Genomic DNA, 18,784 nt, shown 5'->3' on the forward strand with positions numbered 1-18,784 from the left:
AATTAGGGTATTGATAAAAAAGTGTATTTTTTTAAAACCTAGGAATTTAGTTCACTTCTTTAACTTTGAAGAACAATGTTTCATGTAGGAATTTGCATTAGCCTGATTATTACTTCTATGCAAAAATGGTGACATTGCAGGAATCTGAGCAAAGTAGTTTTTTGCCCGGATATGTTTTTGTTCTATTCTGTAAATAAATGGACCTTCATAAGTCTGAAAAGAAAAATAAATTCAAAACCCATAAATACAATTAAAATATCTTCATATTTTAGACACTATAAACACTTGGACATATTTTAGACATTATAAATAGTCACCCTTTAATAAACTAAGGCAGATCATTTATTTGTATATATACATAATGAAATATCTTTTAGTTCTATAGTACTATCTAAAGTGAAAATTTCTCCTTGTGAAATATTAGCCATGTTTTAAAACCAGAGTAATGTTTTTATCCACTCAAGATAAAACTGATTTATTTCTTTACTTCAAGTGAGAACATTTGTACTTACATTTGAAAATGAAATAAGGCAATGCTTAGATAGAAACATTTGCAAGGTGAAGACTGTAAGGACATTTCTTGCTGAGAATCAGAGTTACTATTTTCAACTAATCATGGCAGCAAGTATTTTGCAGCATTTCAGTCCACACTTGCATGCAGTGGTGACACTTTCCCAAATTCCTAGTTAGTAGTAGTAGTTTGGATGATGGAAAAAATAATCAGAATATTTAACTGAAAAAATCTTTTGCTATTGCTGTAGTCATCACTTTAAATAACTGCTATTAAATAAAATCACTATGAATAATTGCTATTAAATAAATGGTTTAAGAGGCCTTTTCTGTTTCAGTGAATGAAAAACAATGATTCAACTTCCAACATTCTGTCTTTGCCTCATTTTCTTTATTTTATACTCTTTTCATTTTTTTTTTCTTTTCAAGAAGAAAATTGAGTCCTCACTACAATTGATTCACTTCTGTATTTGTTGCAAGAGCTAAAGAAAATACCTCATGGTTTTTATGTAGGATTGTGTAATTTACCTGTTCTTACCTAACTCCCCCATCCGTTGAAGCCCTGGACCTAATCAAGTTAATAGCATTTCTTGGACTGTGACATCCAGACTCATGGCACCAAACTAGAGAAGTGCTCAATCAGAGCAAACTGATCAATCAAAGAACTGCTTTGCCTGCAGTAATGCTGGTAACAGAAATTTATGGATGCTGAGGAGCCTCACTAGATTCAGATTGTCTGAATAGCCTTCTTGACTTACAGTGAGTGAGAGGAGTCAATAAAGGGATTTCCAGCTTGAAACTGATTTTACCTTCTAAAGCTAAAGCTCACATAAATGTGTCTGCTTGAAGACACAAGCTGCGCACTCACACACAAAATATAATGGTTGGCAGAATCCCTTTTGCCTTTAGAATTCCCTGATATATTTCATCCATAAAGCAAAACTTTAAAGAGAGCAATTAATTTGCTCTGTCTGTTTAGTTTGCTTTTAAGACTTCCAAAAAGAAGAACAATACATAACAGCCAAAGCTGCATTTCTGATGCACATACATTGTGTTAAAAGTTGAATTAAGAACACCCTGAACAAAAGAACACTAGGCAACAATGACTGCAGATCACTGCTTACATAAATCAATAACCTGGAGCTGAAAGTCTTAATAAGCCATTATTAAGTGCAGGACAAACACAGGTCACAGGATTCTCCTGTGCCTTACAAACTAAGTACTCTTAATATATAATGTTCAGTGGAGAGATATTTCATAGACTACCATGTTTAGATATGGAATTTGGGGGAATTGGTGCAAAAAGCCAGTTTTGATGATGAGTTGAACACAGTCCTAAGAGGTTTTAATTCGGAAAAGAAATTATGTTTCTATTTCTTAAATGCAAATTATAAGGTTACATTGTAAGGGATACTTAGCTGATATCTAGGTAAGAAAGTAATGACAAATATTATGATGATGAATGGATAAGTTATAGACAAGGAACAATTCTTTTTGATGAGAAATTTAGAAGACCAGAAACTAATGAGGGCAGAGCGTGTGCAAGAGCACAGGCACACAACTGTAACAATATTTATGGTTAGTCTTTAGTATACTTTTCATCCAGGCTAGCTCCTGTCTGGTGTGATCTGAGGGAAGAGTGCACACATGGCACTGTCCTCAGCAGGCAGCATGGATGAGGCCACTCAGCTTCCTGCATTTCAGGAGGGACAATTGGGTCAAGAGAGAGTTCAGGTACATGGAATGAGCTGCACCTGCCAGATGCCTTTTGGATTAGTGTCCATTTTGTTTAGTAGTACAGATGCAATCATTTAAATAGCCACAATGAGCCAATTTAAACATGGACAAGTGTAATGATTAAATTTGGCCCAACATAATTAGTCACAGGATTCTATTAAAACATAACATAAAAAAATATAAAAAATAAAACCCATTGAAATTTACCTTCAGAGGGTCACACAGCTTAAGATGTGCATCTGCCTCTTCTTCAGTGAGGAGAATAGTGTTCCATGGAGACCACTCACGCTGCTTATCCCACCTGACCATAACTAAATCATACAGATTACTGCAGGCACTGAGAGCTGACTGGCAGTTCCATATCTTCTCAATCAGGTACTGCATATCTGGAAGCTGAAATGAAAAACAGGGTTAAAAAGGAAGAAGCACGTTTCATTCTACAAGTCTTGCACCCATGTAAAAATCCAAATAAAGCTTTGGGTAAAAAAATTTCTATGCACATGTCATATGGTTATGTCACTTGGTTAAAGAGCATCTTGACACACATATATATTTTTTGCACAGCTGTTGGAATATCTGATTCTCTGACCTGCCATCTAGACTTTTTTTAGTGTATAGCTTGCAAACCACATTTAAAAGTACACTTATGCTTCAAGAGCTTAAGAGCTGCTTCTTTATGGTGTGGAACATATCACAGGAAAAAGCTGTAGCTTTTAGCCCATTTCTCAACCTCTCAACAACACACAAAATAAAGGATATATAGTCAAAGCCACTGCTTACTATGAGTAGCAATGCTCTTTCCAACAGTACCTGAACTAAGAAAACGATTTTACTATCATCCTGATAATCAACTTCAGACTTCCTGAGATTTTCAAGTATAAGTCTGTACTTCAAATATGCTTCTCGTTTCCGAGCCTCATTGTCAAGCTGGTAACACGAGCGACATCTGCCAATGGTGCGGGAATTTGCAGGAATGAGAAACTCAGTAGATGGTAAATAATTTTCGCAGCTGTGACAGAAGTAAATATTTTTATAAAGCTTTAAGGGGTCTTGTGGAACCTAAAAATTAAAAAAAGGTTAATTTACTACAGGGTGTATTAATACAGGTTGTATTATTCGTATGTCACTCTTACACTGTCAGGATACGTCTTGCATATCTTCATGCAAGTATTTTAATATGTAAAAGCTAGAAGTATTTGTTTTAAAATACCCAATAAAGTGTTTTGATTTTTCTTTGATAGGCTACCAAGAGTCACTGTATTTTCTTGCTGCATTTGCTAAAATCAGTTATATAAACCAGTCAATCCATTTTTAAACTATATGAAGATCCTAAACATTATGTTCTAGTGCTCTTCCTGGTGCTTTTATGTACGCAGATTGTCAGTTATTCTGGAAAGATGACAACACAGAGAAAACAGAAACTAAATTCTCTGCATTTGATTTTTCATATAGAATCTGCTTTTTATGGCAAAGATAAAACCCTGAGATTATGGGCATATTAATATTTTGGCATAAGAATACAAAATCATGTATTCTTTTTAAGTACAAAATCATGGACCACTATGTCCAGATACATGGAGAAGAAAATAGACTAAACTTGATAGTGACCCCCTCATGCCCATATTCCTTCATGGGTTCTGGAAAGAATGTAATGTAGTCTATGCAGAGGGACCAAGTTTGTAACTGGATAGTTTGAGTATTTTGACACTTCAGTCTCTGCTATGGTACATCTGCTAATAACCTATGTAAAATTAACTGTTAGTTTGTTCTAAATCTAACATCTGCATCTAAATCTGACAGATTCTCTACTCCTGAGATAACATTGACCACTGTACAAGCAATGCTTTTCTGATAGATGCAAAACAGACATTGCTACTTAGAGCAGCAACCTATGATATTGAATAATATTTTTATTTGTAATCTGTAGTCAGAAAAGAAAAACACTCACACAATACTAACTACATCTTCTTTGCACACAGTAGCAACTGATTCTATAAGAGAAGGCTGGAAGAGTTTTTGCTTAAGTGCAAGCTCACTAGACATTGACATGGGCAATGTTCTTCCTATCTGGATGCGTGGCATGCTGCCTCTTGACCAGTAGAAAAAAACATGACTTCCTCTCTCAGTATATTGGTACTGCTTTGCTCTTACATTTTACTGATACCATCTCATATGATCTACCACTTGAAACTTTCATACTTTTTATTTCAGACACAAGAGTTCCAGGGCTCTCTCAGTGCTGCCAGCCACTTGTCAGGTGCTTATAACCTTGTCTATGCCCTAATGCTTCCTAATAGGACTACATAAATTTATTTGTGTGAAGCCTTTTTACTTGCTACAATTTACCTCCTGAGGAACTCCTCCACCAATTCTAGAGCAAAATGTAAAATAAAAAAGCTTTTAATGTTTTCCATCTCCCTTCTCTTTAACTCAATGGCCACCATGTCAGGCTGCAAAATAAGAATAATACCTTAATTAACCCAGCAACTTCAGGGTTGAACTCTGGACTTTTGGTATACTGAAGAAATAATGTACAAATTCTTTTCCTCAGTCCTTCCAAGTTGCATTCTTTCACCTCCCTTGACATAAGATCAATTTCCCTGTCAATTAGTGCCCCTATTTCCTGTGTTAATTTACATTCATGTTCCTGAAAAAAAAAAAAAAAAAAAAAAGAGAGAGAGAGAGAGAGAGAGAGAAAGGAAAATAAACAAAATGCACGACAATGAAGAAGCAAACAAACAAAATGATTCAATGAGACATGAAAGCAAACTATGGGTTCTATGCCCATTCCCATTCATACCTCTGGATGTTCATGTAAGAACGTGTTCACAGAAGGGCTTTTTAATATCTCAGGGAAAAAATCGCCAATGAAACAACTGTAAAACTACAAAAGTAAGAATGCTTACAGAATCTGTTTTAAGGGGCCTGTATATGTATACCAAAGCTGTGAGGAACTGTAAGCCTGGAAGCACTAAAAGATACTTAGCAGAGGTACTCAAGAAGTGCAAAATTTTAAGTCTTGAAAAGCCCAAAGAAATATTTCCCTAAGAAGCTTCCTTTGACTATGAGATTTGAGGTGTAATATGGATGGGTTTAAAAAAATGCCACAAGAAAATCAAAAAAATCCACCATACAAAAGGCATGGGGGACTTTGACAGTATGCCTGGAAATCAGTCACTTCAATATTTCAAATGCTTGGCAGGAGATTCTCCAGAGAGAGAGAGACATAAGAAGTGAGTAAGTTCAGTAATTTCTCAGGTAAAAGAGAGTGCTAATTTACAAAAATTCACTTGTTCACTAAAGCCTAATTGACTTGTATTAAGATGGACAAGAGCTCATAAACCAGAAGTGCTCTCAATGCCAGAGTGACTTTAAATCAAATACTGGCACTACTAAATCAATCAGCAAGATGCTTTCTTGTTTTAATACGACCAGGAAGCAGCATTTTATTCTAGGCTGACGTCAACAGTATCATCCTGAAAGGACTTTGAAACTCATTCTTTTTGTACATGAATAAATAAATAAAACCAATATGAAAGACTAAAAAAAAATGAAACCAGCTTCTAATTCATTGGGAATGCTAGCAGCAACAGTGGGGGTGAGGAGTGAGGAGCAAAGAGAAGAAAAAAATAAGTATTTTCTGCCCATAACACTGGTAATCCAAACTAAGAGTAGACACGGTTCTAAATGGATATTTCAAAGAACTGAGAAAAAAGAAATGGCAATCACCACATGCATCCCTGCCACGCTTCTCATAAGGTTAATATTAAGTAGTAAACTAAACTTTGTACTAGAACTGTATTATGTATTAACATACAAAGAAGTCTAAAACCATGGGGTGAAAATTCTAACACGACCTGAAGACAAATATGCACATGATGAAGTGAAATATGCATTTAGAGTGTATCTGGAATGTAAATTACATTCACACACCAGGTAGTACATGAGGTTCTATAGCTGCCAGCCCACCATCATGGCACTTGTCTACCAGCAGCAGCATTGCTTATGTGTGAACATAATTAAATGACAGCACCTTTGGAAAGTACAGCTTCAAGCTAATATAAATAGAAAAGTAAACCTTACCTTCACTGTACATTTGAGTGTTAACAGCACAGATATCCTCTCATCTTTTGGGATGTCCTTTGTGTTAATGCTGCGGTAGATTTCAAGCAGTTCTTTTCCACGGAGAGTGCTCTGTGTATCCATTTCAGTGATTTTTCCATCAAATGCTTTCCACCTCCTAGGTTGTGCACACTTCAGAAACAATTTTTAGAACTCTGACCACCAGCTGAACAATTGCATTTTACATCAAGTTTCATCAGAGGAAACAGGGACTTAACATTAAGGCTTGACTAATGCAAAATGCTAATTCTATTGTCGAGATTGATACAGCACCTCTTCCACCAAAGCAAACAATCAACTGCACGCTTTATTTAAAGCTGCAGGTCATGACAATTTCAACTTACAGGATATTAAAAGCAAATAATATTCTCCTACAGGGATATGCTCTACTTCTTTAAAGTGAATTTACTGACAGTAGTGCTAAAATACATTTGGTCTGTATTTCACTTTGCAGTCATAAATCCCTTCAAACTATCAGTAAAAATCAATAGGTCTGTTGACTGTGTAAAGATTGCAAATTTAAGACCTTAAAGTCTACTGCAGTAAAAAATATCTCCAGGGAAGGGTTCTATTTATACTAGCTGAAGAGGAGAGAAGGAATACACATTGTTGGAGCTAGGGCAAGGTATGTGGTTACAGTTTATCAAATACTTCACCTAGCTTCTTGTTTGCTAACTTAACCGCATGCCATATGCCTTATGCTTCAATTATCTCTTTGCACATCTTTAACTTTTATGGACAGTGAGAAGATACACCATGTCGCCTGCCCCACGAGGTCTGAAAAGTACAACCATTTTCTTCTTTCCAGAAGACTGGTTTTGGTTGCAAATCACACTGTTACGTAAGGAGAGATATCCAATTCCAATAGAAAAAGTTTTCATACGCCTCTCCCCATCATTACTTAACTCCACTTCCTTTTTTTTAATGGGGAGAGGTATTTGAAATATCTTTCTATGTCTTAATAATTCTCTTTCACTATATTTGGAACTTAAGTGCTCACTAACACTCACAAAGCTGACCTTGCAGTCTCAGTGTGACCTAACAGCAGCAACACTTCATGTAGCATTCACATGCCTAGCAGTTTTCTGGACATGACCCCAGCACTGACACAATCATTATTTTGATGGAATAGACTTGATATGATGATAAGTAATAAAAATACCAATAATATTAGATAGCTAGAAGACATATGATTAGTTATCACCACAATAAAAACAGACTTTTCCTCACTTTTAAATAAATAAAGTTAGGTAAGGAAAAGAAAGACAAAATAATTTTTTAAAGGATTTAACATCAAATTGATGACATTTAATTACATTATCAGTGGGGGCAGAACTCTAATTAAAGAAGATACTGTTAACCAGAGGTCACATTTCAGAGCCAAAACTAAGAAATGCAAAAGCAAAACCAGATATTAGCTTAAAAAACCCCAAAGCAACCAACTCTTAATTACTTGGTGTAATCTTTGAATTTCTGCAAAACTAGACCAAGGCAATTTTTTCTCATAAATAGGGAGCATTCTACTATATCTTCATTTTGTTTCACTATCTTTGTACAATACTAGAAATTCTTAAAAAACCTCGAAACAAAACTAAACAAAAAAACACCATGCTTTGCAAACAATAAAATTCAGACCGACTTAGTAGTTCTGTCACACTGTCAATCCTTTGTTTGTTATATGGGGACAAATCACTGTTTTCCATGTAGTAGTTAATTCCATACCTACATTTGATCATCTTCACAGAAAACACTTAAAATAACAGAGAAAGTTCATTTGCTTATGCTAGAAAGAATCAATGGCCAGAGTACAGCCTAGGAAATAATAACATTAGATCCTTCTCATAATTTGCTAACCCAGTATATGCAAGAAGTCTTGGAATCCCGTTCTGCAAATGACTCTTAATACAGACCAATTGTGTTATTATAATTAATTCTTTGAAAATATATCTGTAACTTCTGTATTTTTTCTTACTACCTTATCATAGCTGGATATTACGTAAAAACGTTTTAGAATGTAAAAAAAAAAAATATGCTTTTTACTGAAAAAAAGAAAGAATCCCAAGTTCTCTGATTTCAGGACTATTTTTCTGTTCTCCAGACTGACATGAGAAAAAGTAAAACTTTGAGATCTTCTGCCAGCTTTCTTTTCTCTTCTAGTCTGCTGGCAGTGCTGTGGAATTTACAATAATCCTGTTATCTGTATTACCTCAGAAAGCAAGTCTACTACAACTACACTCCGCTGCCAATGCAAGAAAGCAGAAAAAACTCCTGAGCTGAGAAACACACCACCACAGACAGAGAGAAAAAGGCAAGTGTAACAAAAGAAACCCATTGGATGTGTGCAGAAATAGTACAAAGCATGAAAAGTATGAACTAACAGCTCATAATTACACACATTTGTTTAAGTAAACATGATAGTATAAAAGCTTAATCAAATACTTCCTCTCCAAAGTACAAATGCTGAAGAAGAATGAACTCAGCATAAAAAAGAACCCCATAGCACATAGTACACACACAACCAGTATCAACCTTCATAAGAGCATACATCCCTGTGGAGGTACATGCTTAAAGTAGCAAAGAAGGGAACAAAGGTTTCCATGGAGAAGCAAGTTTCATACCACATTGGCTATTGCAGCTTGCAGTCTTCAGATGTGAAAGATGTTACTCCATTAACTGGCAAGTGTCCAGATCGACATTACCAGCTCAAAGTTCAAGGAGGAACCAAATAATCCCTAATCAAGCACTTAACAACAAACATAATACTGTAATTTAAAGTGCTTAAATTACACTGTTACAGTCATAGCAAACCATCCAATTCTGAGATTTACAAAATTATATTTTATATTTTTAAAAAATGAAGAAATTGTTACTTTTTCTCCCTCTGAGTTAGACCTATGTCAGTAGTTTAGAACAACACAATCTTACAGCTGACATGATAAAAAAAACATGAAAAGTTGCACTAATTCAGAAACTCGACAGATTTTAAAACTAAAAAGATTATAGTCTCATTCATTAAAAACATAATTAATACATTTAATATAAGAATAAATAAATTATTATTTATTTTATATACTTTATATATATTTTATTTACTATTAGTAACTGCTTCAAGAAAATGTCCATTGTTTGGAAAGACAAAATATCTGTTGTCTCTGATATGTCTCCTAATTCTCCAAATATCAAATGAGAGTTCTTGTACTGAAGAACATTTTGCTTCTGATTCTAGATATAAGAAAACTGTACAGCTTGTCAGAGTATGTGCTGGAAGTAATCTGTACAGGTAGGACACTGGAACTCAGTCCTTATGGAAAAGTAACGACAGAGTTGGTTAAGGGAGAAATATATTTGCTTTGACTATTCCAGGCTTCCTTTTCTTAGAAGGTAGCAGAACAGATTGTAGGTAGAAGAAGCAAACATAACACGTAGAAATGATTCAAGGCTTTGAAAATATTCCTAATTATTTGGCTTGTTTTTTCATTCTTGAAAGCAGTAAGACAGAAAACAGTCATACCACAGCAATAAATGTGGTAACAGTTCCACCAACATTTCAGATAAGTAATTTGTTCATAATGAGAAATGCAACACATTTTATCAAATCACATTTAGAATACAGTTCCCCTGCATCAGTAATAAAAAGAATGAAAAAAGTCTCTTTTGGACAAAACCACCATTTTTACTTTTGAGCACCAAATAGTCAAAATTTTAAAATAAAAATAATAATAAAAAAATTAGATAGCTAAAAAACATTTCTGTTGCAGTATTTCTTTTCATATTCATGTCACATACTTTGAAAAAAACCTATTATTTTTCCAATGGCTGGACATCTACCTAAAAGGACAAGGCTTTTTGTATTTTACATTAAGATACCATTGAATTTAATACCATTTTAAATCATCTTTGTGAATGAAGGAATTCTCATATTTTTTTATAGAGGCTGAAGAACACTTACCTTAAATATCATCCCCTAGATTATACAAGAATGAAATCTCAGGTTAAAGTTCTAATGGAACTAAAGTTAGTGATTTAATAACTGAGTTCAACATCAGATTCAAACTCTTCTTTATACAGGAAAACAGAATAAATGCTTTCTTTAAAGACAGACATATGATGACCAGAGGCCTATGCTCATTTGGGAAATTAATGGCAAATTGACTTCATGAAGGATAACATATTCCAATAATTCTAATTTATTAGATTTATTGTTTATATTTTTTATGGTTAACAGCCTTAATGATGCACTGTTCAACCTTCAATCAGTCTGACAGCTATGAAGTTCTCAGCTTGGAAAAAGAAATTTACTGAAGTGTATTGATGTGAACAACCACATAATTTGGATCCTTATGACATTAGCATTCACATGATTAACTGTTAAAAACTACAGAAGTTACTTTTTGTACTTTGCAAATGTATTTTCTGTTCCTGTACTTTGGTATTCTTTATGCTAAGCCTAATAACTGACCTTAACCAGAAGGTGCATTATTGCTTTTTGTTGATTCTCCACATTGGCATCTTGTTTGTGCATCCCAATGCAAGCAATCAGCTGTGTCTCTTCCTCCAGAAGTGCACAAAGCGCTGCCTTTCTTTCAGCTCCAGAAAGAGTTCTGTTAATTCGCCCAGTCTCCTCCTGCACCCATACTGCAGACACAAATATTTAGGGTATTTTTTACAAGATGCTTTCCAGCAAAACTTCTGCTTTCATATTTAAGAAACAACATAATAGTCTTTTCTTTCAATATTCACTAAAACCCAGTTTCCATTTTAGGGAATTGATGGTTATGGCTATTTTCGAAACATGCAAGATGGCCTAGAAATGAATGTAAATTATACAGATGTTCTGTGAGAATGTGTGTGTACATCAATTCCAGACTGCCAATTTGTACTCCAAACTCAAGGATGAGTAGGAGAAAAAAAGATCAATGTGAGAAAAAGAATTTAGCTCCTGTGGAAATGTATGATGAAATGGCTGTCTAACTGTGGTACCACCAGTACTCAGTGCTGAGAATATTACTGCTTCTCCCTGCATAAATGAGTTAAATCTTAAGACGCTTGAAGTCTTCCAAAACTGAGATAAAACTTGACTGACAGTCACATTTTGCACTCCAGGTCTTACACTGGATATTTCAGTGGTATCACCTTTTGCCATCCAAGGCAAATGGATATACATTAATAACTCCACTGTCATTGCTTTAGTCTCCCTTTCCTCTTCTACAACATAACCCTCCAAGGGGGTGAAAGTGGCCACTGAGAAGCCACAGGATGCTCATGACAGCAGCACATGGATCAGTACACACTGTATAAGAATCTGACCCCTGACACTTATGCAGCTGGTATACAGACGACATGGCTTTAGAGAAATCTGCTTGTAAAATCAAACTGTGTTTACTGCTTTGCATATCCTGCAAGAATTCCTGGCTTCTCTGAAGACTCTGATCCAGTTCAAATGCCTCTGGAGTTTTGTAAGGAATTTTATAAGATCCAAAACTTCAATATTGCTAAATAACACCTCAAAGTGTGGTTATCATCCCAGAACAATTACGCAAAAGCAAAACCCAGCGTAAAAGAAAACCATCCAATATGTGATGCACTGAAAAAGCCTGTAACATCCTGCTTCAGGTAAGATTAGAGGCGAGAGGAGGGAAAGGAGGAAGGCTTATTTTTTGCCTGTGGCTTCTTATCTACAATACCTTATATTTTCCATTTTTAAATATTTCAATTAATTTTCTTAAGGCTCTCCAAGATGTAATATGACAGCTGTCTGACAAGTTCTGAGAACCCTAAGATATATATTTTAAATAAAGCCAATTCAGCAAACAACAGCATTATATAGAATTAATTTACATGAAGCTTTATTATGCTTGAAGGGAGCAGAAACTTCTTATGTGGAGATAATAAATACAGTAAGCAATTTTATGCTTTCAGATGAGAAGAAGCTGTCATGCACCTGGATACTCACCTCTTGATTCCCCATTTACATGCAACCAAGTTAAAACACTCCTATTAGATTATCTGTTCTATGGGCAGAGATTTTACTCATTACCATTTTTATTCCAGTGTTTATAAAGTAAAATAGTTTGTACTTTTCAAACAAATAATAAATGCCTATGCATACATGCTGAATATATAGACAGATGTCATTTGCACTATATAGTCAACAGGTAAGTTTTTATACCACCAGGAATTGCTTGTACTTGCTGACCCTGTGATAGAAACCCTGCTGTGATTGCAGCAATAACCTTCACAGATCTCTGGAAGACAATAGTCTCATTCTTTTACTGTCACAATGGTTTAGCTTGTGTAAACTGTTGGCACTATAAGAATGCAGAATTGTTTCAGCTGCAGGTAGGAAAAAACCCCCAACTTCCTACAATCATTAAGCTCTATTAAAATGAAGAGCATGATTGCATGCATGTAGAGAAGCAACTAGTCAACACCAGTTGACAAAAACTAACAGTGAGATTGATACCAGACCATTATTTTTAACAAAATATTAAGATAAACAAACATTTCAAATTCTGAATTAATTCTGTTCTGTTTTGAAGCAGCACATGTTTTTTTTCAGGTTGCCTAGATATGAAATTCCTGAGTGTGCTTGGTTGAAAGTTTTATTATTTGTGAATACAAAGTCATTAAATTAAGCAAGAGACACTTGCATAACTTTAAGTTTCAAGCTTAAAATAATAATGAAGATCAGCACTCTTCCATAACTTTAATTGAACTTGGTTGTTTCTACTGCACATAAGACTTTTCACACTTAAAAAACAAAAAAAGAAAAACCAGTGTGGATTATACATCTGATAGCACACTAGTCTGGAAGCCTGTTCTTGAAGAAATATTTCAGAAAATCAGATGCAAAATAGTAAGATGTCTCATAAGTGGCAAGAAAAAAAAGTACTGTTTTGAGTACCTTGGCTTTTGATCATTTAGTCAAATACACCTTTAAAAGAACTTGATTCTTGGGAAGTGAAAAGCAAACTATCTGCAAAGAAAAAGAAGAGGGTAGACAACCCCAAAGAAACCACAAATCTAATGAAGCTACCATTCCAATAACTGCAAAGTTCAAGACAAGCGATAATTTTTTACATTTGTCACGAACAGTGACATTTATAAATCATTTATTAATTCAGACAAAGCAATTTGTTCAATGCCACACAAAGTATGACAGCATTAAAAGATTAGTGTATAACTCGGGAATTCTTGAATCGTGATCCTAAGCTCTATGAATAACACATGCCACCAAATTTATGCCCAGTTTACCACTGAAGACAGAGCTGAGACGGTTTAAGGTAGGGCAGGTGAATTTGCAATGAAGTATCCATTAAGTCAGTTCTGCTACAGGGACAATAATATCCAAACAGTCAAAGAGATAGCCCATAAAGCACTATAGCCTAGATAACATAAGAGTTGTTACAAGTCACAGTACAAACCTCTGCCTTTAAAAGAGACATTGTGAAAAACCAAAATTTTTCTTGCTGTTTCATTATATGCTGGTACAAGTCCATAGCTTTTTGACTGTTTTTATTTTTCCAAAAGGACATACTCTAAGTTTTTTGTTCAATTTGCACATTACATTCTTGTAAGGTTTTATGTCAATTATCTGAAGTATTCACATTTTTCTGGAAAAGTTTAGAGATGCTTGCCTGTATTAGACATCATCTGCTACAAGAACAGGAAACATATGACTTTCAGAATGTCCAGCAGAATTCCTAAGAGATTTTTAAAATTTTGACAACACAGTTTTGTGAACACATGGAACAAACTAGAAAGGAGAAAAAGCATCAGTAGCGGACAACTAAGACAAAAGGAATAACTTCTCTCATATGTTGCAAAATTCTGTATAAAAATTTAAACTATTATAAGGAAAGTCTATAGCAAATAATGAATTATGGATCTTAATACTAATTTCTTCACAGAATTGTTTTCAGCATCCTAAATGCAGAGTGAAAGATAAAAGCAACTCTGATCTAAAAAAAAAATCCTTTTTGTTCTTCTAACTTTAGACATAAATAAAAAATGCTAATAAAACTGCCAAATAACACTATTCTACAAGCCAGTTATTGCCCCAAAAAAAAGGTGTACTGGTTTTGGCTGCAAGACAGTTAATTTTCATTCATAGTAGCTTGTAGGGCACTGGATGTTGATAACACAGGGACGTTTAGTGATTGCTGAACAGTGCTTACAGAGCATCAAGGCCTTCTTTTTGTTTCTAGTAATACATGGAAGTAAAATAATTATTTTAAAATGAAACAAATTCCACTGTAAAGCATAAAAAAATATCATGGAATTATCTATAAAAACACATAAAAATACTAAGTTTGTTTTAAACAAACGGTACCATTTTGTTGCTTTAAGGATATCCCTTTAAGAAAACTTACATTCCAAGTCATGGTACAGTAGCTCAAAGTCTTCTTTTGTTTTAGGGTTCAGTTTTTTCTCATACTCCCTTCTCAATTTTTCTTCTTTCTCCCTTTTTTTCTGTAATTCTTCTTGTGCCTCCCTTGCAAGCTTTGCCCTCCTCTGTTCCTTCAGATTTTGTACTAAATTTACAGAATACCAGCGACGGAAATATTTCTGTATTACTATTACCTACATGTGATACAATACCAAAGAATCGTGAATTTAAAATAAAACAACATAGTATTTTGTAGCACAGTATTTTTTTCTTAACTGTTCTTTTCTCCAGCCCTTACATTTTCTAAGATTTTTCTTGTAGTTAAACTAATTTAAATGTTACAAAATCAGTCATGTACTATTTGTTTAAGTACTAGTATGATTACTCAGTTAGGTAACTGCAGGAATTAAAGCAGTGAGTACAGTGGATAAAATCTGTTCAAATAATCAAATCAAAACACAAACTACATTTAAATATCTATTTTTCAAATCTCCCCATAAAATGTCTTTTGCCATGTACTGTTTTTATTATTTTCCTTATCTTACTACCAATTTACAGAGTGGAAATGTAGACACATTTGCAAAATTTCTTGTTACAAAAATCAACACATAGACACAAAATCAACGGCATTTTATTTGTGAACAAATAATGAAAGTGAAATTACTAATGTTGTTATGACAGAACTGATAAAAGAAAATTAAATCAATGACCTTCCCAAGCTGTGGCTATTGAGGACTGGGGGAATGTCTACAATATGTTAAGGGAGGATACTGCACAAGCCTCACCTTCTGCTGGCTGAGTTAGCACTTGGACTACAAGCAGTTTAGTCAGACCAATATCATGAGATACTATGCATTGTTCAGCATCAAAAGCTATCAAGCACAAATTCCTACTAATACACAGTCTCTGGCAACATCTTAATCTAAAACATCTCTTAAATATATCCTCAAACAGTATTTCAATATGGACCTACACTGCACTGTGCAAATCCATCACTGTGAACCAACACCATGCTATCCCTCTACTGTGCATTACAAGTTACCTATAGATACACTACAGATTTCAGTAAGTGTCACAGTAAAACTTATTGGTAGTCCTGAGGAAATTACTCACTTCTTGGGTTCCACTTCTACATGAGGCTCACTGCTGTCACCTAAAGCTGACTGGTTTAAGTTCTTACAAGAAAACTTCTACCCAGAAAATTTCAAAGATCCTGCCAACCATGTCAATACAATTACCAATACAATTATTCTACTTAGACACTTGGGGAATCAATTTTTTCTCCATTCAGTTGGATTCAGACTGACTATTTTCAGCAAACAAATTAATAACTAGAGTATTTACAAAGCAGTGCCTCACCTAACACAATTTAGGGCATATTTGAGTTATATATGCAGTCGCAGAATATATGGTTTCCCAAAAGCAGTGTGGAATGCCTAAATGGCATCCTCTGCACAATGAATATGCAGAATCTGTAATCTGAATTGCCTTCATGAGGCAACTCAGTGCACCAGAAAACCCCACAGGCCCACTGCCAGTGTTTGAACAGCCCATTTCTACCTCAGTGTCAAAGAATCCAAATGGATGTTTGCCCAAGGTAACCTCCTAAGTCTGATAAAAAAACCCAACCACATGGACAACACAAAACTCAAAAGCTGACTGCAGATCTCCTAAATCCTAACCCAATACTCCATCTGTTTCAGGCCATACGTTAAGCACATAGCTTAGATTCCTCCAAAGAGATCACGAGAATATTGTTGGAACAAGCCTGTTTTAATCCTTAGTGCTCTACATGGAAACTTAACTGTCACTGTGAGACAGAAAACAATAATTTCAGAATTCTTAATATTTAAGAGATTGCACGGTATCAAATGCCACTAAAACCACAGAGCAAACACAGGCTTCCCCTGTATCTGAAAGATGACAAAAGATGAGCATAAGAAGGCATTTTACAGTTTCTTTTAAATTCAGTCTTTGAACACTCTGAACACTCATTAAATATTCAGGTAACATTCACAATATGTTGTTTTACAGACAGTTTCAAACAGATAAGGACTTACTGCTTCAAGTCTACGTTTATGGTATTCATCTGCTGTAAAATACTTTCCCGGAGTAATTAGTTTGTCAGTCATGTTTGATACGTAAAGGCCAATTTTAGTCATCTGTGTTGATGTTGTATTTCTTGTTTGTTGTTGCTTATTTTTTTCCACACCTGCCTGGGGAAAAAATGAATGTCAGATGAAAAGAAAATACACACAGTTTTTTTTTTCCTCATTACAATAAGTGGCAGAATTAGCTATTTGCAATAAAAATCACAAGACTAATGATATTTGTCCACTGAATACTTTGATTTGCACATTCATCTCACATTTACTTCCTCTTTCCTATCAGAATTCATCCCGTTTGGCAAAAAACAACATTCTAAAAAGACATTGAAAAGCCTTTACCTGTATTGCCTTACAAAGTAATGGAATTCCTTTTTCAGGTCTTTTTTTGGGTATTGTTTGTGATCCTGCATTATGAAACTCTATTCCTGTTGACACATTCCTAAATCCACCCAGAAAAGGTTTTTTATAGGTAAGTCTTTCAATTTTTACAAGTACTTCTTGAAATGAATCCGAACCTGTTAAAATGGAAGTTCCAAAATATAAATATTGTTTCTTTCAGTAACACATCTAGATTAGACCATGATTATATATGTATCAATAAATGTGCAAAACCAGCACTTACCTGTTTCTACTCTGACAGTTATGACATCAGGCATGCGGTAATCCTGTAGAATGACTTTTTCAGGAAAACCTCCCTGATTCTCAGGTTGGACAGTTCCATCAAAATTACACCCAGTCTTCCTAACTGTTTCATTATCATCAGTCATGCTTGCTAAAAATAAAACCAAAGTTCATTCCTGAGAAGTTTCTCAAAACAAATAAGTTTACCCCAGGATGATTTTATTGTAACACTGCAACACAGCATAATCATAGTTTTTTCAGCTGGAAAGACAGTCTATTTGAAATCTGAATTAGTATTATAATGCAATTTTAAAGGCGAAATCTAATGTAATACTGTCTCTGCATAAAGACATTCCTAGCCAGCTACTCAGAATGAGAGCAGATGAATGCAACCCAGCCAAGAGGAAAGCAGTCAGCAAGTCCATACTAGGAATTGTTATTCGCTGTGCTCAGGTGCTGAACAGGATACGCTCCTTTCTGCTCTGAAGAACTAAGAAAATGGGGTCCTGTATTGGGAAGAGGAAATTACTAAAGACACCCAGAACACTGAAGAACAGGTGTAGGAAATGATGGAGCATTTGGGGGACTGCAGGAGAAAGACAAGGATAAAGAAGGTAGGTTACAGAGGAATCTAAGAAAGGTAAAATAGTAAGGTAATGTCTATAATATTGGCTAAACTTAATTTAAATGCACACACAAAATATGTATACCTACTCATACGCATTTCTGAAAATAAGGATGAATCTATATAATGCCATATAGAAATGATTACTACAGTTTGAGGTAAAAAATGAATTTTTCACTTTTGGAGTATGTTTCATATGAGAATTTAAAAAGTTACTGCAGAACCAAATCCCAGCAAGTTTACACAGAATGAGGGTGTGTGGGGGTGGAAGAAGCTATAACTAAATTGAAGAAAAAATATCTCTTTAAACCATGAATGCCCAACATTTTAACAACTTTACCTGTCTCTGTCCCATTTGCTGTATTCTCTCGTAGTACTGAATTTTGAGAAGGAGACCGCTGGTCCCAGCCCTCCTCTGACCATGCAGTGTCTGCAGGTTCTGGAAGCACAGGTTTCTCTGCTGGGTCCCCAGCCTCTCTGACTGCTTTTCCTTGTGAGGATGCAGGTGATTGCTTTGCACCTGACCCTTCTGATGTAACAACTTCAAAGCCATCTGATGCATCTGCCATTTCCTAAAGCATCAGTTGCATGCCTTTAACCTTTCTGCAGGAATAATTACAGGATCTATTATAAATTGCATACTTGCACATTTCAACTACCAGAATTATAGGT

At 34.9% G+C, this 18,784-nt stretch overlaps 1 protein-coding gene across 1 annotated transcript; it reads right to left on the minus strand.

Annotated features, from left to right (window-relative positions):
* Positions 1–47: 47 nt before the first annotated feature.
* Positions 48–18,681, minus strand: LOC131592097 (IQ and ubiquitin-like domain-containing protein). The gene is made up of 11 exons (XM_058863373.1): positions 18,453–18,681; positions 17,489–17,638; positions 17,206–17,381; positions 16,819–16,974; positions 14,742–14,952; positions 10,829–11,004; positions 6,331–6,501; positions 4,718–4,894; positions 3,058–3,306; positions 2,455–2,640; positions 48–213 (listed from the first exon to the last, which is right to left on the minus strand). The coding sequence occupies exons 1-11, from the start codon at positions 18,679–18,681 to the stop codon at positions 52–54; spliced, it is 2,043 nt and encodes a 680-aa protein (XP_058719356.1). The 3' UTR covers positions 48–51.
* Between the last annotated feature and the right edge of the window lie 103 nt (positions 18,682–18,784).

The sequence above is a fragment of the Poecile atricapillus genome, chromosome W (assembly GCF_030490865.1).
Source record: "Poecile atricapillus isolate bPoeAtr1 chromosome W, bPoeAtr1.hap1, whole genome shotgun sequence".
Lineage (NCBI taxonomy): Eukaryota > Metazoa > Chordata > Aves > Passeriformes > Paridae > Poecile > Poecile atricapillus.